Below are 20,339 nucleotides of genomic sequence, written 5' to 3'. Positions count from 1 at the left end.
TGATATGACGTTCCCAAAAGAGTGGAAAAATCCACCCATGACTACAAAGCCAGCCATCCCTACTACAGTCCAGGAAACTGGGAGAAGTATCTCACCTGACAGAAGATCTTCAGTAAGGATGGACTAAAGGACAGTTCCTTTTGATGCACCCCAGTGCTCTGAGAAAATGGGGCAAACAGGCCAGAAACCTTCTGTAGATCCGTTCTGATACGCACTTCTCCAAAGCACAATGCCACATAGCGTCTGTTCAGAAGAGAAACCTCACTATCATCAGGTCCACCCTTCCCTAGCAGTCTCCTCCCCCCCTCACCTTCACTCTCTCAACCTCCCTAGAAATATAGCTCAAATCATGGATAACAGTCTCATAGTAGGTATCAGTATCTGTCTCACGAAATAACAGCTTCCAGGCTAAAGGGGAGGGGGAGAGGGAGACATCAGCAAAACCCCTCCTTGGGTTGTGAGGCCTCTGTAGAATGTCATTCTGCAAACTCCAATTCCAAAAGATTCCCCAAGGGAAGAGTAAGGATGTAGAGTACTCACGGCAGGTCATGGCTAAGGAGTTTGCTGGAAATCCACAGGCTATCAATTTCCTGAAACAGTGTGGGAGAAAGCTTTGTACATTAGCTGCCAGGTAAACCATTAGCGGCTTGACAGACAGGAAAAGTTCTATGAGGAGGAAGCCCTTCCACTAAATATTTTCCACTCCATTTCCACCAACTTCTCTCCTGAGCACTATATCCTGCTCCTCACAATGACATTGGCTCAACTTGGTTAGTATTCCTCTTTCATGGATATGTTGCTGTTTCCCCTCTTAAATTAGAACAGTAAGCTCTTCTATTTCCTGTTATCTTTGTTCTGTCCTTACTTCTGTATCTTTCTTATTGTACCCTGCACACTCTGTGCCTTATAAGGATTTTTAACTCAACAACTTGCATTGATCCCAGCGTTTCCAAACTAACTCTTAAGATCATCTTGGCAAAGGGGTGCCAAGGCTGGGCTAACCAGGAAAGTCACCCAGAATTTTTTTAAAAAGTAATAAAAAGTTGAAATTCAGCTGGGTCCACCCACACACATACCCAGGGAGTTGCCCAAGACTCACCACTGTTTGCTGGTGCTGTTGAAACTTAAGGCTGACATTCTGGATCCAAAAAAAGGAGCCGATCTTTAGCTCCGCCTGCAGCTTCCGCTGACACCACTTGGTGGCCAACCGGACCACAAACCACCTGCAGAAAAATCCTTGTGAGTTCACAGGACCCTCTCCCAATTTGGGCTTTCCTCATTCCTTGCTGGTCCTAGAAGGCCTTGCAAAAAGGTCATGTCCTAAAGCTGGATCTTCTGAGCAACTCTCCAGTCTCCCAAAACAGCATTCTGTCACTTACACTCAGCCACAAAGATCAAGACCCTAATTCTGTAGTGTCCCCTTCACCCAGATGAAATCAGACAAACTACAGTCCATCTCCTAAGTTGGGGACAAAGAAAGCAATCCTTCCAACCCTTAGGAACCCCAGATGAAGAAAGAAGAGGCCCCAATAGGATTCGAAGTACAGGCAGCTGTGTCAGATGTGCCATCAAATACTCCCCCACACAGTCCTTGTCTCCGCCCTCTAGACAGGTGTCAGCGAGAAGGCGGTGGGGTCACACCCGGCCGGCTCAAATGCCGTTCTCTCCTGGGCAGCCAGACCTGTTCCGGCTCCTAGGGCGAGGCTGCAGGTGCCCTCTGCACTCGATGAAGGGTGCACTCAGGGGCGTGTGGAGGGAGAAAGAGACACCACCAAGCCGGGGCCCCTATACACACACACACACACACACACAACCTATTCAGCTTCGAGCCTCAGCATCTCCTCAGGCCTCGCCCGCTCCCTCAGTCTCCCCTACTCCCAGGTCCTCGGCGCCAGCTCGGGTCTTACGCCCCCGCTCAAGCCCTCTCCTCGCCGCGCGACCCCTCCGCGGCCCTCCTCGGGCCCTCCCCCTCCGCCGCCTGCACACCGTCCCCCCCAGACCCCTTCCCCTCCCGCGCGCCCTTCTAGCGCGCCCCCCCTCCTCAGTCTCTTTTCCTTCCCCAGCCCCCGCCCGCTATAGCCGGGATCCCCTCACCGGCTTAAGAAGAGGGCGCAGAGCGCAACCAACAGCAAGGCCAACAGCGCGGAGAACAGGGGCATTCCGGCCCCGGCCCGGCCTGGCTCTGGCCCCCGCCCTGCCGGGCCCCCCCTCCCCACGCCGGCTCCGCTCTGCGCCGCCGCGGGCCGACCAGCCGCACGCGCAGGAACAACACTGGACAAGGAAGCGTTGGAGCGCGTGCACCCCGCCCCCCACAGCCCGCCAGCCAGCCCGCTGTCTCCCTGCCCCACTTCTCCCCGCGACAGCGATCCGGCAGGGCCGACCGGCTGCCTGCGCGAAGTACGGGCGTGGCTCCGGAGAAGGGTGGGCGGACCTCGCGCCGACTGACACAGAGGCCCCGCCCGTGGACCCACCCTTCCGCGCCCGGAAATGCGGGCTTGCAGGAGACCGGAGTCTGAGCCCGTACCCTGGCTGGCAGCAGACTTCGCTGTCTCATTTCGGCAAAGCACTTTCCGGAGGCATAGAGTCGGCTTGGCCACTGAAGGCCCGGGCTGAGGGCGCTGCGTAAGTTATACCCCTGGGTCCTACGAAGTAGCTGTCATATTTTACTCAAGAACCTTATCTTAAAATCCTTAAGGAGGAAACCAAGAACTAAAAGACATCAGTTATGGGGTGCCTGGGTGGCTCAGTTGGTTAAGCATCCAACTTCAGCTCAGGTCATGATCTCACCCTCGATGGGTTCGAGCCCTACGCTGGGATCTGTGATGACAGCTGGGAGCCTGGAGCCTGCTTCCTATTCTGTGTCTCCCTCTCTCTCTGCCCCTCCCCACTCACACTCTGTCTCTCAAAAGTGAATATTAAAAAAAAAAATTTAATAAAAGACATCAGTTAAAATTCCCACCTCATTCAATCCAAAAAGGAATGAGTTTTTCATTCATTTTATTATTTGAATACTGTTCTAGTCACTTACTACATATTGACCTGTGTGAGCTTCATTGGACAAGTTTTCGGTGTCTTCTCTGTACAGCACGATCTGGGCACCGGGCTGGGGGAATATGACAGAAATAGAGAATATTGTTCTTGCCCCTGAGGAACAAATACTTTATCTGGGAAGCAAACATAATTGTGAGAAATAATTCAGGACCAACTTTATTTTGCCTGTTTCCTTCTCTGTGAAGTGAGGAAATTGGACAACATTCCCTTCCAACTCTAATACAGTGATGCTAATACAATAAATACAAACTAAAGAAATTCTGAGGACTTCAAAATAAGTACTTCATATCCCTTTGCTCTCTCATCCTAATCTCCATAAATACCCTTCAAGATTTTACTTGGACACTTTTCCACTATTTCAGATAAAGCACCATTTCCAACTTTCACACAGAATCGCCCATAGTTTTTACCCCTCCAACTGGTTTCTTAGTCCTCTTGCCTGTCACATCTCTGCAAAGACTCCACCATTTGTTTCAAATCCATACTTCTCTCTCCAGCTCTACCGCTCCGCCATCTTCCTTGTAATCTGCTTCCCAGCAGGGTAGATTCTGTTAACCCTAAGGGAAGGCTCAACGACTCAGTGAAAACACTGTTCAAGCCATGTAGAGGTACCTTGCAACAAACCTCCCTACTCGCATTCATCTTGTCCAATCTGTTCCCTTTATTCAGCTGATTCCTAGCATTTCCTTTCTTTTTTCTTCCCAGACTGTCACCATGGAGAGATCTCAAATGATCAATGCAACTGAAGTGGGAAAATGGGGGAGAAGATGGAGATAAGAGCCCAACTAGTTCATGGTCTCAACTTACTGAAACAAGTCCTTGTAAAAAACACCAAGCCTTTTAATATCATGGGCACATACCAGGTATCCCCAAATGTTTAACGTTGAGTCCCCAAAGCAAAGGAGGAAAAAAAAAATCGGTATTTTCTTTTTAAAACATGGGACTCAAGGGGCGCCTGGGTGGCTCAGTAGGTTAAGCAGCCGACTTCGGCTCAGGTCATGATCTCACGGTCCGTGAGTTCAAGCCCCGCGTTGGGCTCTGTGCTGACAGCTCAGAGCCTGGAACCTGTTTCAGATTCTGTGTCTCCCTCTCTCTGACCCTCCCCCGTTCATGCTCTGTCTCTCTCTGTCTCAAAAATAAATAAACGTTAAAAAAACAAACAAACATGGGACTCAAACTCACCACCATGAGATCAAGTCACACCCTCCCTCCATGGACTGAGCCAGCCAGTTACCCCCCAAAAAATGTTTCTAAAAATAAAAAGACCTGCTAGTCACTGAAATTCCAGCAGATGGCAGACACTTCTGTTCACCACAACCATGCTTGAAAGACCTAGGAGCAAACTTTCTAGAATTGACCCAGAAACAAAAAGGAAGAAATGAGGTAAGCAGAGAACGAAAGTTTTCTACCCCCCGTTCAGAGAAAGATATCCCTACATTTGTCCAAAACGAAGCAGTTATCATCCAAGAGCGAAACACAAGTGTAATGCAGTAAAAAAAAAAAAAAAAAAAAAAAAAAAAAAGAGAGAGAGAGAGAGAGAGAGAGAGACAGCTGGATTCCTATCCTTAAATTATTAGCTTTAAGAATTCACACAGTTGGGGCGCCTGGGTGGCTCAGTCGGTTAAGCAGCCGACTTCGGCTCAGGTCATGATCTCACGGTCCGCGAGTTCAGGCCCCACGTCGGGCTCTGTGCTGACAGCTCGGAGCCTGGAGCCTGCTTCAGATTCTGTGTCTCCCTCTCTCTCTCTGCCCCTCCCCTGTTCATGCTCTGTCTCTCTCTGTCTCAAAAATAAATAAACGTTAAAAAAAAAAAATAAGAAGAATTCACACAGTTGGGGCGCCTGGGTGGCTCAGTCGGTTAAGGGTCCAACTCTTGATTTCGGCTCAGGTCATGTTCTCACGGCTCCTGAGTTCAAGCCCTGCATCAGGCTCTGCGCTGACAGCACAGAGCCTGCTTGTTATTCCCCCCCCCCCCCGCCCCCGCTCTCTGCCCCTACCCTGCTTGCACTCTCTCTCTCTCTCTCAAAATAAATAAACTTAAAAAAAAAAAAATTCACACAGTTACTAAACCTTTATGTTCTGCATTGGTAAAACTGTTAAGATCTACCCTACAATACCTCTGTGAAAATTAAATGAGGTAAGAACTATAGTACGGTATCTAGTTTTAGCAGTGAATAAATATTGGTTCCTTCTTACTACACTTAACCCTTTCTCTCAACTGCAGTAACAAATTCAGAGTAAAACATTTTATTGGCTATTTATTAAGCTGTATTCCTTGAGGGTCTTTAGCCATAATTAGTCAAAAATCTGGTAAAACTGAGGTGCTCGGAAAGTGGAAACAGAGAAAAAGTTTGGATGCAAATAAGGCTCTTAAAAGGGCCCACACCAAAGGTTTCCAGCATCTCAAGAGTAGTAGCGGTGACTCTTGTAAGACTCAAGGATCAATCAGATTTTGAAATAGCACACCTAATAAATGACAACATGATGACTAATAATGAAATTCTTTATCATTCTGGAGAAAGTAGGAGAAAAGTCACACATCAATAATCCATGATGCCAAGCTTCTGAGGAGTAAAAATTTCCCAACTAAGAGAGGTATCTCCCTCAGTTTCTGTTTTATCAATACGAACAAAAAGTATGTGCTCCTTCACCAGCAAGTCCTGTACTCAAAAAGAACTGACCCAAAGTCTGGGAGAACAACCAATTCAAGTGTGAAGGGCTGAAGCTTCCAGCCACAGCCACTGTATTCTGTCATGCATCTTCATCTCAGTGGTGACAAGGCCACTGCCCGGGGAGCCTGTGGCAGGGATCCCAAGGTGGAGCAGCAGCAGCAAATGTCATGAACACTGTGCAGTGGCACTGGCTCACAGCTTCCAGACTCATAGCTCTGCGTGATGAGCTTCTGTCTTTAACAACTCAGTGGGCTTCATGAAGATGCCTTCCATGGTTTTCCAGTAGTTGTTCTGGCTAGGCTGGGCCATGCCATGTACCTCTTTTTGCCCACTAATGGGTCGACCGTATTGTTCTCCGGTGACAGACAGCAGAACTTCAGTGGAAGAATGCTTGAACCGCACCTCACCATCCCTCACCCAGTAGGGCCCATTACAGAGCACTGTCCAGTCATCCAGATAATCGCCTTCACCCTCCTCACCAAAAGCGCTCACTTCCTGAAAGACACAAAGGGTTGCAATATTAGCATGACTGACACATAGGCTCGGAAAGGAGACAGAGAGGGAATGGGAAGAAAACTAAGGCTACCCAAGGTGAAAAATAAGAGGCTTTCTAGGGTTATTTAAAAATAAAAAGACGTGGGGCGCCTGGGTGGCTCAGTCGGTTGAGCGTCCGACTTCAGCTCAGGTCATGATCTCGCGGTGTGTGAGTTCAAGCCCCACATCGGGCTCTGTGCTGACAGCTCGGAGCCTGGAGCCTGCTTCGGATTCTGTGTCTCCCCCTCTCTCTGCCCCTCCCCTGCTCATGCTCTGTCTCTCTCTGTCTCAAAAATAAATAAAAACATTAAAATACATAAATAAATAAAAAGACACAAAGGACATGAAATCAGTTGCCCTAGGATTATGTTCCAAACACTTACTTTACAAGAAATCCAATGCTTGCCTTATGTTTTCTATTACAGTCTTACTCTTGTTCTTTGACTTGAAGTATTCCTGCCCCATTCCCTTAACTACATTTTAAGTGACCTGGTGAGCAACACAAGTTACAAAGGGGGATGGGCTCTGGAGACTGGCAGACCTTGAACCCCAGCTCCATTCCTTCCTGTGTAACTCCTCTGAGCCTTCATTTTCTCATCTAAAAAATGATGACAGTATCACATTATAGAATAATTGTAAGAACTAAATGAAATAATAGAGTAAGTGATAGCAGTCTCTCTTCCACTTCTCTCCTAATCCCATTCCCCTTAAAGCCAAATATTCAGAATTTCTACTGCAATAGAAAAGTTACAAGGGCATCTGGGCAGCTCAGTTGGTTAAGCATGTCCTTTTTTTAATTGTTTAAAAAAAATGTTAATGTTTATGTCTGAGAGCAAGAGAGAACACAAGCAGGGGAGGAGCAGAGACACAGAGACAAAGACACAGACTCCAAACCAGGGTCCAGGCTCTGAGCTGTCAGCACAGAGCCTAATGCAGGGCTCGAACTCACGAACTACAAGATCATGACCTGAACCGAAGTCAGACGCTCAAGTGACTGAGCCACCCAGGTGCCCCTAATTTTTTTAATGTTTAGTCATTTTTTGAGAAAGAGAGAAAGAGAAAGAGTGAGTGTGGGAGAGGGAGAGAAAGAGGGAGACAAAGAATCTGAAGCAGGCTACAGGCTCTGAGCTATCAGCACAGAACCCGATGCGGGGCTCGAACTCACGAACCACAAGATCATGACCTGCATGAGGCTATGTGCTGACAGCTAGCTCAGGGCCTGGAGCCTGCTTTGGATTCTTTGCCTCTTTCTCTCTCTGTCCCTCCCCCTTTCGCGCTCTCTCTCTCAAAATAATATTTCTTTAAAAATAAATAAAAATAAAAGATTAAATAAATAAATAAAACAGTCATTTGGAAACAGAGTCTGTAAGACTAAAGGCAAAAGGAACTATACATAATTAACAATTCTACTATACTTGCATATGGAACTGAACAAGTAATAACTAACAGTGGTGGGAGCCAGATTATCTGTTAGCGTGGAAATTTACAAATAAGTAAAGAGAAGAGGCTAGAATGACTTAAGTGGTAATGGATTATATGCAGTTGGAGATGTCAGTAGGAACTCATGTTTAACATAATACAGATACAGGTCCTTACGCATATAAACATTTAGTAATACGTGTATACATATACACGTTTCTTTGCTCTGTCAGGTGAGAAGGCCTAAAAGATCCAACACACCCCAGTAGCAACAAACTCATGTAAGAGCTAAGATCATGGTTTCTAATATCATCCTCCGATAAAAGGAAACAGACCTTCTTGGAGGAATAGCTGATTCTAAGGACTGGGGCAAGAAATATACAAGATGAAAAAACTAAAAAGAAATATACAAGATGAGCCTAGAATATGAGTGCCAGAAAGGACAGTTTAAAACACACACACACACACACACATACACAAAAATGGGAGTATGTCAAATGGACGGAGGAGACAAATGAAAGAGCTCCCAATGGCAAAAGTTGGAACAATTTGAGCAAAAAATAAAGGCAGTGTTAGGGGATCATAACTCAATGTATAAAATATTCATGAGCCCATACTGATATAAATAAATGATTGAATAAATAAGTAAAAAGAGACAAATCTCCCATGCAGAAGAATTCCAAATAAATTTTGTAGCTACTCTATCCTATGGGAAAGGGAGTATAACTCCCATTCCTTAAGTGTGGGTTGTGCATAGTGACCTCCTTCCAAAAACACAATATGAAAAGGAGGAAGAAAAGAATAGCTTTACTAGAGAAACCTGACAAACACTATTTCAGCAAGGTAATCGATTACCAACATAATCATGCAGCTCAGTATGTACCCTTGACTCTGTTATGAAAATGCCACTTTACTGTGGCCTTCCTCCCAAAAACCTTTGTAAATCTGATCTATTGTGACAAAAATATCAGACAGAGCTCACTAGAGGAGCACCCTATAATACACTTGACCAGCATCCCTCAAAACTACCAAGGTCATCAAAAACAAGAATTTGAGAAAGTATCACACCTAAGAGTAGCATGAGACAGGACAACTAAATGGCATGTGGTAGCCTGAATGGGGTCCTGGAACAGAAAAAGTACAGTAGGTAAAATCTAAGGAAATCAAAATAAACCTCGGACTCTGGTTGATAACAAGGGGCACCTGAGTGGCTCAGCGAATTGGGCATCCCACCTGTGATTTCAGCTCAGGTCATGATCTCGCGTTTCACGGGTTCAACCCCCCTAGCTGGGCTCTGTGCTGAGGGTGTGGAGCCTACTTGGGATTCTCTTCCTGCCCCTCCTCCCTGCTGGCATTAGCACTTTCTCTAAATAAATGAATTAAAAAAAAAAAAATCAGTGTATCCATACTACTTTATAGACTGCACGAAATTTACCTAATGTAAGATGCTAGTATGGAAAACTATGTGCAGAGTGGGGGTAGGACGGAAGCAGGCATTAAGGGGTCCATATCTCCTAAAAGCTCAAGGCTTGAAAAAGTAGCATGATACTAGGGCACCTGGTTGGCTCACTAAGTAGAGCATGCAACTCTTGATATTGGGGGTCATGAATTCAAGCCTCAGACTGGGCACAGAGCTTACTTAAAAAATAAAAATAAGAAAGTGGCACAAAACCTAATTCATTTTCTTAATATGGTTACTTGGCATCATTTAAAATAATGATTTTTATTCAAAGTTTGGAAAACATTGTTTTGTTGTGGGTTTTTTTTAGTTTTTATTTTTTTTTTTAACATTTATTCATTCTTGAAACAGAGACAGACACAGAGCGAGCTAGGGAGGGTCAGAGAGAGAGGGAGACAGAGAATCCAGAAGCAGGCTCCAGCACAGAGCCCGACGTGGGACTCAAACTCACAAGCTGTGAGATCATGACCTGAGCTGAAGCCAGACACTTAACCAACTGAGCCACCCAGGCTCCCCTTTTGTTTGTTTTTTTTAAGTATAGTGGAAACACAATGTTACATCAGTTTCAGATGTATATTCAACAAGTCTATATATATCGTTATGCTCACCCCAAGTGCGTAACTACATCTGTCACCATACAATGCTATTACAATACCACTGACTATATTCCCTATCCTGTAGCTTTCATCCATGTCAAAGGGACTTACTCATTCTGTGACTGGAAGCTTGCTATCTCCCACACTCCTTCACCCATGCTGCCCATCTCCCCACTCCCTTCCTCTCCAACAACCATCAGTTTGTTCTCCACATTTATAGGTCTGACTCTGCTTCTTGTTTGTTTTCTTAGATCCCACATAGAAGTGAAATCGTATGCTATTTGTCTTTCTCTGACTTATTTCACTTAGCATAATACCCTCTAGGTCCATCCATGTTGTCACAGATGGCAAGATCTCATCCTTTTGTATGGCTGAGCCTATTGTGTATATATGTCTATGCCAAACCTTTCTTACCCACTCATCTACTGATGTACACTTGGGTTGCCTCCATATCTGGACTATTGCAAATAATGCTGCAATAAATATAGTGGTACATCTATCTTTTCAAATTATTGTTTTCCTTTTCTTTAGATAAATAGTAGTGGAAATACTGGATCATACGATATTTCTATTTTTAACTTTTTGAGGAAACTCCATACTATTTTCCACAGTGGCTGCACCAGTTGGCATTCCCACCAACGGTGCACAAGGGTTCCCTTTTCTCTGCTTCCTTGCCAACGCTTGTTCTTATTTGATCATAGCCATTCTGACAAAGGATATATCGTTGTGGTTTTGATTCACACTTCCTTGATGATGAGTGATGTTCAGCATCTTTTCATGTGTCAACACTGGGCTTCTTTATTGCAGGATTTATCAAGGTGACTTATGATATGCTAACGTATACCTATTCTTTCCTCATTTCTTGATTTCATCTAGATGCACAATCTCTACTTTGACCAGAAACTATGTCCTTCAACACTTTTGAGACAAAGCCAATTCTCCAGATCTGTACAAAAATAACAGCTACACCTAAAAAGAAAGAGCTAAGAACCCAGATATCAGACCACTCAATGGAGTAATGCACAGGATGCCACCACACCTGGTTCCCAGAAAGAGGTGAGGTGAAGTGGTGACTATGGAGATTTCGGCCAGTGTTGACATGTGTCAGCCGGATGGGTTGGCCACATCTGATGGGGGTTCCCCTCTCACACACTGTAGCGGTCTTCCCCCGTATCCTCCAGTAACTATTGCTGTCATCCACAGAGGTTACACCTGTCACTGACTGCTGCCCACTACCTGCAGTCAAAAAAAAAAAAAAAAAAAAAAAAGGAAGGAAAAGGGTGAGCTCAACCAGTCACTCTCTTTCCTAAGGCCAATAATGCACCCTGTGCATAAAATAGGTTTGGAGGAGTAGAGAGGAAACCCTGAGCTTGATAATATTTTTTTGTCTACAGCATTAAAAAATATGTGAAAAATACTAAACATGTTTACATAGTATTGTCTGATAAATTATAATTAACAGTGTACTGTGTCAGAAAACTCTAAGCATTTGCATCAAAGGGCACTAAATAAATGCACTTACGTTCATTTTTTTGAAGCATGAGTATTGTTTACCTATATATAATATCCTGGATAGCACCTAGGATTTGTCAGGTGTCTAATCATACAATTGAAACGTATTTACTATTATTCAATGGTTTATTACTGTCACATCGTGTTACAATGTATTACTTTTGTCACATTTCACAATTAAAAGGAGATTAGCTTTTGTTGTCAACTTTAATCCAAGCGGTTGTTGCAGCTCCTTAATTCCTGTAAGTGATCTATGTTATAAAAGTATTCTTGAGTCCTCTGAATTTGGTTGATGCTGCCTCAAGAGGTACAATTCTATGGGTTAAAAATACATAGCTACAAGGTTATAAAGAAAAAGTAAAACATACAATAAAAGTTGCCAGGTAGCTAACGTGTACTGAGCACTTTCTTAACATCAAATACCAATCCAAACCTTTTGCCTGAATATTCTTATTTCATACATGCATATATTCTCTTAGGTAGGTCTTATCATTACGATCATCCCCATTTTACACTGCATTGTCAGAAAGGTACACCCAAGGTCACACAGGGCCGGGGTTGAACCTAGATGGCCCAACTCTAGAACTCACACTCTTAACCACTCTACCACATGGCCTCCCATGAAGCTTCATTTCCTGTCAAGTTTCTGTAAAGTTATATCAGAGACCACTTTCTCTTATAAACTCCAGGAATATTCTCTTCCCTAGGCTTTCATCTATTACTCAGTTCTTTAAGGTACTCAAGACACTTTCCTAGCTACTCTCACCTTTCCTCCTAGCTTTGCCTTCAGTACCCTAGCGATACTCGCCTTTTACCACTTAACACATTATGCCTTATACCACAGTTATCTGGGTGAATGTAGCCAAACTACCAGTTTCTCGCTATTGCCTCTTCCACTCACAATGGACTTTGTTACATCTAGAAAGAAAGAAAGAAAGAAAGAAAGAAAGAAAGAAAGAAAGAAAGAAAGAAAGAAAGAAAGAAAGAAAGAAAGAAAGAAAGAGAAAAAAGAAAGAAAGAAAGAAAATCAAGTCTCCCTCCTGACTTCTGGTTATTGCCTTACAGCCTTACAGCTCTCTTTGTCCTGGATCACTACCAGGCTTCACTAAATCATGGTCTACACTTGGTGTCTTCCACTTTTTTATATTCCATTCAACTCTCCACTTCCTCTCCTATCCTTCAGAGATCAGATGGGATTGAGTGTGTTCAGAGTAGTATGGCCAGTAGAGTTTTCTCCCACCCTTAAATCTTGGATTACCCAGTCTACCTTTGTCCTTTTTTTTTTTTAAATTTTTGTAATATTTATTTATTTTTGAGAGAAAGAGACAGAGTGTGAGCAGGGGAGGGGCAGAGAGAGAAGGAGCCACAGAATTTGAGAATTCGAGCTGTCAGCACAGAGCCTGATTCGGGGCTCAAACCCACGAACCAAGAGATCATGACCTGAGCTGAAGTCGGACGCTTAACCAGCTGAGCCACCCAGGTGCCCCTATCCTTATCTATTCTTAAATACTCGTTGGAGGTCAGGACAAAAGTATTGATACATGCTTCAACAGGTTCTTCAAGGGATTCAAATTGACACCAGATTGAGAAGAACCACGGTTCATCCTGAGCAATCTCACTTTCCAGATATTTTCAACTCCCCGCCCTGTGGTACAATGATGTTGTACTTAACTCTCTACCTCAGGCTCAGCACAGATCTTTCTTTTGAGATCCAGACTGAATCTGGTTCTAAAATCTGGCTGCCCATTAGAAGCACCTGAAAAACTTTCAAATCTACACATTACTATTGTCAGGCCTCTCTCCCACATTCTGATTTAGTAGATCCAAACTAGGAAACTACATCAAATTAAAAAGTAACAAGCTGGCACATAGTAGGTGTTCACTGAATGGCTGCTAGGATTATAAAACATCCCAACAGTGACAACTCAATTCCTTTCCTAGTTTAACTGGTCAGACGAGTTTTGAGAATCCTGAGCCATGGACCAGCCCCCATCTTCTCTTAGCTAATATCATCAGTCATCCAAGACAGAAATCTAGCAATCATCTTAGATGCTTCTCACATCTCACTAGCTGAACTTTTTTTGGTCAGTTTTTGTTTTCCTGTAACTTGCTAACTGGGTCACTATATCTCCTGTATCTAGAACAATATTAGGGACATAATAAAATTTTATTGAATGAACCCACCAACTAAGCATTTTAATGTCCTACGTTAAAAAGCCCTCTAAATGATTTCCTCCCCAATTCCAATGAGTGCTTTAAATTCTCTACAAGGGTAAATCTGAGTAAAAACAGAACAAAGGAAAAGGATTGAAGAGCGAGTATAAAATACAAAATAGCTAGAACAGAGGAAATATAGTTAAAAAGTGAGGTCTTGGAGTTCAAGACTTCAGAGATAACAGCACTTACTGTAATTTTCTACATGTCTGTCTCTCCCGCACTGAGTAGTGCCAGCCTGGAGTAGCTGAAAGCAGGCTTTGAAACTGGACAGATTTGGTTCGAACCCCGTCTCTGTCATTCACTAGCTGCAAGTCTCTGAGCATGTGATTTATTTGAGTTTGTTTCCTCATCTGTAAAATGAGGGTAACAATCGTCTCTACCTCGTAAGAATGTCATAAATCCAAAAAAGCATCCGTGCAATGTGCCCGGTACGTAACTCACCAGACAGAAGCTAGTATAATTATTACGCCCATTTCTCCGATTCTCCGCCTCTAAACCTCAGGAACCCCAGGATCCCCTAACCTTCCCAGACCACACCCCTCAGATATTCTCTTGGCCCCGCCCCCTCCGGAGCCTACCAGGCCTTCCCAGCCCACCCGAACCCGGGTGGCAGTACCTGACCCATATCGCACGTCGTGTGAGTGCAGTCGCACGTTGTGGCGCGTATTGAGTAGCTTCACTACAGAGCCGCATGTAACAACAGCCAGATTGGACGCTCCCACAGCACTCCACAAACCGCCCAACATCAGTAGCGGCACCACCGCCATCCTAGCTACAGCGCAGAAACCCTAATCTTCGAAGAAAAATTAGGCCCCTCCCCGGAAGCGGAAGCTGCAGGCGGAACCACAGAGAGGAGGAAACGGAGACGCCCTAGTCTAGTCTTTATGGTTCCTTTGGCTAGAGCGGCCTGAGGAAGAAGCCAGGCCTGACGTTTTCGATCCCCAAGCTCTGTTCCCAAGCCTCTGCGACACTTTCTTCCTGAGCCACTTCTGCCAGTTTTCGCGCCCTCCCAAACGAAGCCTCGAGAGCCGGGTGAGAGGAGAGAACAAGAAATGGCCCGCCCACTCCCGGTGACAGGGAGCCGGAAGTGACGTAGCACGTTGACGCAGCAGCGGCGGCGGTGGCGGCGGAGGGGCCGTGCGGTGGGTCCGTACTATCTTTTCCCAGTCTCGGTTCGACGACTCCATTTTCGTCGGTGGGGGCTTAGCGCACCGGAGTAGCGGCGGGCTTCAGGCAGGTAAAGTTCGGACTGGAAAGCGTGTTCCTCGAATGGGGCAGGTGAGAGGAACTAGGCTCCTAGGGCCTGGTCCCGTAAGGGAAGAGGTATTGGGGAGCCGTATGCGGGAAGAAGGGGGGGCCCCCGGCCTTCACTGCTCTATGAAGGAAAAGGAGGAGGAAACCGGAGTAGTTGCCTAGAGTCTCAGCGCTTTTCCCAACCCTGTGCTACCCGGAACCGGTGAATTGGTCGCCTTGTTGTATCAACAGGCTTCCCGGGATTCCGTCCTTCTCTCGCAGCTTGTGAAAATTGGGCCACGCCAAAAGATTGGGAATGGAAGGGACTTAAGGCTTCTGAGTCAGGATCAGGTGATCGAATTTATTGTTCTGGGGATGTTAAACCTACGGAGCTTTCAGCAGCTCGACCATCAAGTTAGAGGGTGATGCCAAATGGTATTTTTTTCCGATTGTTGAAAATAAAATTAGAACTTTTTATATAGATGCCTGCATTCATCAACCGCCTACCCCAAACATCAGAATGAGCTATTAAGTGAAAACTTCATTTTCTTCCATTTTCTGCCTTTCTCCCCAGGCAGTACCTTGAACCAGCAGGAGCAGTTCTTTTTCTAGGTTGTTTGAAGAAGTGATACTTATTTTTATTTAAGAGGAGGCCTAAACTCTCTGAAAATGCGTCCGTGGAAATTCACTGTAATATCAGAAGTAGCAAGGGAGTATTAAGTTACACCGCTGCTATTAATGAACATGGAGAATGTAAACAGTCTTGAATTTGATTAATTTATTCGGGGGAAAAAAGCCTACCTGCACTATGTATCTGGATGTTACTGGTTTTAAAGTCTTCAGTGTATTTATTGCAAAAGTATGATTACTCCCTTATCAGCCGAATTTAGAGCCTTTTCCATCACTAGTGTTCCTTCTGCCAATACAAATATGTTCTTCTTTTAATCTTGTATGGCTACTGGATTAGATTAGCATAGTATTGTTACTCTAAGAGGTTTAAACCTCATTAAGAGATTAATCACATCTGGAAGTGGTGCAGTCTAGAGAGGCTCGGGCATGTTTCACAGTTCTTTCTCAATAGATCTTCACAAGAAAAGAAGCCTACCCAGTATAGTGGAAATAAATGGGCTTTGGAGGCACGTAAATTTGCCCTTGATCCTGTGTTCTTGGTCTCAATAAATGGTGCCATGGTCAGAATCCTGTGTAAAATCCTTGGATTTTTCCTATTACTCCTGGATCAAATTAGTCACCCAATCCTACCAAACCTGCTCCCATCACATACACATTCTGCTCTGGTATCCTGCTTATCCCCCTCCAACTACTAGTTTTTTATTTCCCTTCATAGCCAGATTTCTCCTTGTATCAGCTTTCTTGAATTTTATTCATTCTTCAGGCTATACTAGTTTGGCTTCTCTTCTGACCATTTGGTTGAAATTTCTGTCAAGGTTACCAGTGTTTTCTGTATTGCTGGATCTCATGGATACTTTGTTCTCGTCGTCTTCCTCAATCCCTGGAATATGCAACACAGTTTACTCCTGGATTGTCTCCATTTCTCTGGTTGCTCCTTCTCAGTCTCCTTTCCTAGCCACTTTTGCTTTCTGCCTACTGTCTAAATGTTGAATTTCCTTCAGAGTTTAATCCTGGATTCTCTGCATGCGTCCTTTAGATGATCCAGTCTCATATCTTTAATAACCATCTGAAAGCTGGCAACTCTCAAGTTCAAACCCCTAGCCCAGCCTTCTCTGTGTTCAAGAATCGTACACAGAATTCCTGTTTAATAGCTCCATTTGGATGTCTCTTAGACGTCCCTAATCTAACATAACAAAAAGAATGTTGTAGTTTTCCCATCATTCCAAACCTTGTCTTCCCTCTCTCTAAGTGTTAACTCTCATCCACAGGGTTACCAAAGCCAGACCTCTGAGAGTTATCTTGTTGCTGTTGTTGTTGTTGTTGTTGTTGTTGTTGTTTTTCCTTACCACTCTCCTCCCCCAAGTCTTTCAGTAAGGCCTGTCACTTCTACTTCCAAAGTATATTTCCAATCTATCTTAGGTTCTCCATTTCTACTTCTACCACCCTCTTCCAAGCCACTATCGTCTTTTGCATGGGCTCCAACAATAGTATCCTCAATTTTCCCTGGTTCCACTCGGATACCCCTGCTGTCCATTTTCCACATAGCAGGTCAAGTCTGTTTAAAACACTCCAGTGGTTTTCCTTGGCCTTCATAGCCCCACTTGTGCAGCCCCTCAACCCCCTTCCGTTCTGCTGCCTTCACCATTCTCTGGTCACACTGGCCTTAGGACATGCCAAGTTCTTGCTCACCTTTTCTACCAGGAACCTCTTCCCCTGGCTCTTCATACCACATCCTACCCATTCTTGACATCTCAGCCTAACGTCACCCTCTCAGAGGTGAGAGTATTTCCTTCCTAGTACTTACAAAGAGGCTTATTTTGTTTGCAGTTTGTCTCTCACACCAGAATACAGATACCCTAGGGGCAAGGACTTTGTTTTGCACATGCCTGACATGTAGTAGGCACCCATCAAATGAATCTTTGTTGCGTTAGTAAGTAAATTAAGTCAATTCTGTTTAAAACCCTACAGGGACTTCCCGGCACCTTTTAGAGTCCAAAATCTTTAACTTATCCTGTCAAGGCCCTTATGACTATACTCCCAATTCATTATGAACCCTTCTCCATCTCTCCAGTCAAACTGGCCTTCACTGTCCCTGCCACAGCACATTCTGGGCCTTGTGCTGGAAGTGCCCTTCTCCATCATCACCACTTACACCAAAGAGGCCTGCTCCTCCCCTTGCTAACTCCTCCACACTCTTAAGGTGTTTATTCAAAGTCATTTCCTCTAGGGGCACCTGGGTGGTTCAGTCAGTGAAGTGTCTGACTTCAGCTCAGGTCATGATCTCACGGTTCATGAGTTCAAGCCCTGCGACGGGCTCTGTGCTGACAGCTCAGAGCCTGGAGCCTGCTTTGGATTCTGTGTCTCCCTCTCTCTGCCCTTCTCCCGCTCACCCTTTGTCTCTGTGTCTCAAAAATGAATAAACTTAAGGAAAAAAAGTCATTTCCTCAAGACCCAAGTTGGAGTCTACTCTCACAGGTTCCCATGGTACCTTGGTCACTAATTCTTTCAATTACTCCTGTACTTGTAGCTCAGGGGTCACCAAACTAAAGCCCCTTGGCCAAATTAGGCCACTCCTGTTCACTTATACGTTATCAGTATCTGATTTTGTACTGCAGTGTCAGATCTGGCCCTCTGTGGTTTGATAGCCCCTGTGCTAGGACAGGAACTATATGTTCCCCAGTGTGTGTGGCACAAGGCTCAGTAACTTACTCCCTGTGTTGCAGGGATTCTGACTCGGTTACATGTTTCAGTTGTTTCTGCTCCTCTTTTGCCCTTTCCTTATTCCCCAAGGAAATGTGGAAAGAAAAGAGATAACTGATATTTTAAATTACTTAATATTGGTAGTCATTGTTAACCATAATTTTTTTTAAGTTTATTTTGCAGGGTGGGGGGAGAGAACAAGTGGGGGAGGGGCAGAGAGAGACAGAGAGAGAGAGAGAGAGAGAGAGAGAATCCCAAACAAGCTCCGCACCATCACCACAGAGCCTGACACAGGGCTTGAACCCAGGAACCATGACATGATATCGCGACCTGGGCCGAGATCTAGCTTAACCGACTGAGCCACCCAGGCACCCCAACGATAATGCTTTTTATACTATGTATTTGAAAAGATCATAAGGCTGTTATTTTCTGTAAATGTGGTGTGCACGTTAAAATGATTTTAGGTAGAGCTAACCTTTTCTGTATTTTTTAAAGTAATCTCTGCACCCGACATGGGGCTTGAAATCATGATCCTGAGATCAAGAGTTGCATGCTCTGCTGACTGAGCCAGCCAGGCACCCCTAACCTTTTATTTTAACATCTTGATTTGATGCGATTAGGGTTTTTTTAATAGTTCTGAGTTAAAAAGAACTTGTCATAAGTGAACTCTGTATACTTCATTGATTAAACTTTTAGGTTTTTGAATTTCAAATTGGGTAGTCCTAGGTTTTTGCTCATAACATACAGACTGCCTTATAGTTTAAACTCCACATCAGACTTGTGGGGCTATTCCCCAGACCATTAGGCCCTTTCAGACCTAAGCCTTTATTCATGTTGCCTTTTTCCAGATTATCTTCTTAACTCCTCTCAACTCAGGCATCACCTTTTCTGAGGCATTCTCTGACCTCTCTCTTCATATTGTTCTCATAGTCCTGGTATATAACTGTAATACAATGTTCACTATGCTTTATCATAACTTTATTTACAAGGTTTTTGAGAAAGAGTGTGAGTTCTACCAAGGTAAAAGGCATATTTTACTCATTTTCATATATCCAAGTCCCAGCACAGAGCTTAATCCTTAAAAAAAAGTAAATGTTAATTGAGCTGCCAGTGGAGGGAATTAACAGACATCTTCGCTCTGGTCTGGTCTCCTTTTAATTGCCTCCAACATCATCTTGTTCAAAAGGAGGGACTGCCAAGAGCCTCCCTGTGGCAATCTGATCCTAGCTCCATTCCTCATCCTGAGAGTGTCATGGTAACCACCAGCCTCTCCCTTTGAGCCACATCTTGTACTGCAGCTGTGCTTCTGCCTGGAGAAACTTCCTTTTACTACCCCTGGCCCTTCCAGACCTATTTCAGTATCAGATTTAACTTATGGTCTGAATATGGGGAAAATTCAAGAGCACAAGTACTAAATAAAAAATCTGAACTACACTGGGCCCACCTCAGATATCATATTAATAATAATCCTATGCTAGCAAATAGTATTTTGGGGACATCTGGGTGGCTCAGTGGGTTAAGTGTCCACCTCTTGGTTTTGGCTTGGTCACGATCTCACAGTTTGTGGGATCGATCCTCGCATCAGGCTCTGCCCTGACAGTGTGGAGGCTGCTCAGGATTCTTTTTCCATCCTTTTTTCTCTCTGCCCCTCCTGCACTCATGTGTGTGTGCACACTTCCTCTCTCTCAAAATAAGTATATAAACTTTAAAAAAATACATAATGTTTTTGTTCTGGAATAGTTGCTGCTTGCCAGCCTCAGCCTGCAGTGCTGTTGCAGCACCTTCTGCCCATCTAGCTCCCACAAGCTGCAGCAAGTCAGGATTGCTTCTGGCACACATCTTTTAGCTGGAAGTCTTGGCAGTGAGCTAGATTGGAAGCATTCCCCAGCTATGGCACAGCATGTACTCTATTGCTAACCTAGGGATTGGGAGGAAAGCTGTGTGTAGCACAGAGCACCAGCTGCCCCCCGGGACAGAAGAAAGCTGTTGTTTTCATCAGGTAGGCTGTCTGTTTCTCTCTGTTAAGTAGGCTGGAGGGCATCTGGTCTGCAGGAGCTGGCATTTAATGTGAAGATGTTAAGACTTTATCAGACTGAATTTGTGGGTCTGATAGCCTAATTAAAGCAAGCTGTGTGTGGGGGCTGCTGTACCCAAATCTATTTTTAATGGTTTAGTTCAGAGCTGGGGGGAGGGAGGGAGTGATGTCAAGATTAAAATTAGAGCACCAGATTTAATTAGCAGTTTTAGGTACTCACTTTTGGCAGCACTCAAGTAAATTACCTTAAGGACACAGTTCTTGGGGAAAAAAGCATCAGT

The 20,339-nt window shown here is 44.5% G+C and overlaps 3 protein-coding genes and 1 long non-coding RNA gene across 10 annotated transcripts in view; 2 read left to right on the top strand and 2 right to left on the bottom strand.

Annotated features, from left to right (window-relative positions):
• Positions 1-2,255, bottom strand: part of KIAA0100 (KIAA0100 ortholog) — a 31,428-nt gene extending 29,173 nt beyond the window's left edge. For all 4 annotated transcript variants that reach the window (XM_042967141.1, XM_042967142.1, XM_042967144.1 and 1 more), the window contains exons 1-4: positions 2,095-2,255; positions 1,100-1,223; positions 541-590; positions 96-243 (exon numbers count right to left, since the gene is read on the bottom strand). In XM_042967141.1, coding sequence (XP_042823075.1) covers positions 96-243; positions 541-590; positions 1,100-1,223; positions 2,095-2,159 — 387 coding nt within the window. In that variant the 5' untranslated portion in view covers positions 2,160-2,255. The remainder of the gene's footprint in view (positions 1-95; positions 244-540; positions 591-1,099; positions 1,224-2,094) is intronic.
• Positions 2,256-2,347: 92 nt separating this feature from the next.
• Positions 2,348-10,776, top strand: LOC122233666. The gene is made up of 3 exons (XR_006211332.1): positions 2,348-2,622; positions 3,757-3,914; positions 10,608-10,776. It is a non-coding gene; the product is annotated as an uncharacterized LOC122233666 (long non-coding RNA).
• Positions 5,537-14,406, bottom strand: SDF2 (stromal cell derived factor 2). 2 transcript variants are annotated; one of them, XM_015534814.2, is made up of 4 exons: positions 14,077-14,168; positions 13,650-13,810; positions 10,771-10,967; positions 5,537-6,218 (listed from the first exon to the last, which is right to left on the bottom strand). In XM_015534814.2, the coding sequence occupies exons 2-4, from the start codon at positions 13,756-13,758 to the stop codon at positions 5,931-5,933; spliced, it is 594 nt and encodes a 197-aa protein (XP_015390300.1). In that variant the 5' UTR covers positions 13,759-13,810; positions 14,077-14,168; the 3' UTR covers positions 5,537-5,930. The 2 variants fall into 2 exon arrangements, with proteins under 2 accessions (XP_015390300.1, XP_007076115.1); XM_007076053.3 differs by lacking the exon at positions 13,650-13,810 and having other exon boundaries at positions 14,077-14,406.
• A 104-nt stretch (positions 14,407-14,510) lies between these two features.
• The window catches only part of SUPT6H (SPT6 homolog, histone chaperone and transcription elongation factor), a 32,527-nt gene continuing 26,698 nt past the window's right edge, over positions 14,511-20,339 (top strand). The window contains exon 1 of one of the 3 annotated variants that reach the window (XM_042967149.1): positions 14,511-14,693. The gene's annotated coding sequence lies outside the window, so the exon portion shown is untranslated. Of the gene's footprint in view, positions 14,739-20,339 lie in introns of all 3 variants that reach the window. The other 2 variants (XM_042967147.1, XM_042967148.1) reach the window with 2 other exon arrangements.

This window comes from Panthera tigris, chromosome E1, assembly GCF_018350195.1.
Source record: "Panthera tigris isolate Pti1 chromosome E1, P.tigris_Pti1_mat1.1, whole genome shotgun sequence".
Taxonomy (NCBI): domain Eukaryota; kingdom Metazoa; phylum Chordata; class Mammalia; order Carnivora; family Felidae; genus Panthera; species Panthera tigris.
Note: the sequence above shows the minus strand (reverse complement) of the source record. Positions and strands in the feature narration are given on the sequence as shown.

Excerpts from the sequence above, each read along its gene's own strand:
- SDF2 (XM_007076053.3), bottom strand. The coding sequence starts at position 14,227 with ATGGCGGTGGTGCCGCTACTGATGTTGGGCGGTTTGTGGAGTGCTGTG. Across the intron at positions 10,968-14,076 it reads CGACGTGCGATATGGGTCAG|GTAGTGGGCAGCAGTCAGTG; the intron begins GTACTGCCACCC and ends TTTTGACTGCAG. Across the intron at positions 6,219-10,770 it reads CACCTCTTTCTGGGAACCAG|GAAGTGAGCGCTTTTGGTGA; the intron begins GTGTGGTGGCAT and ends TGTGTCTTTCAG.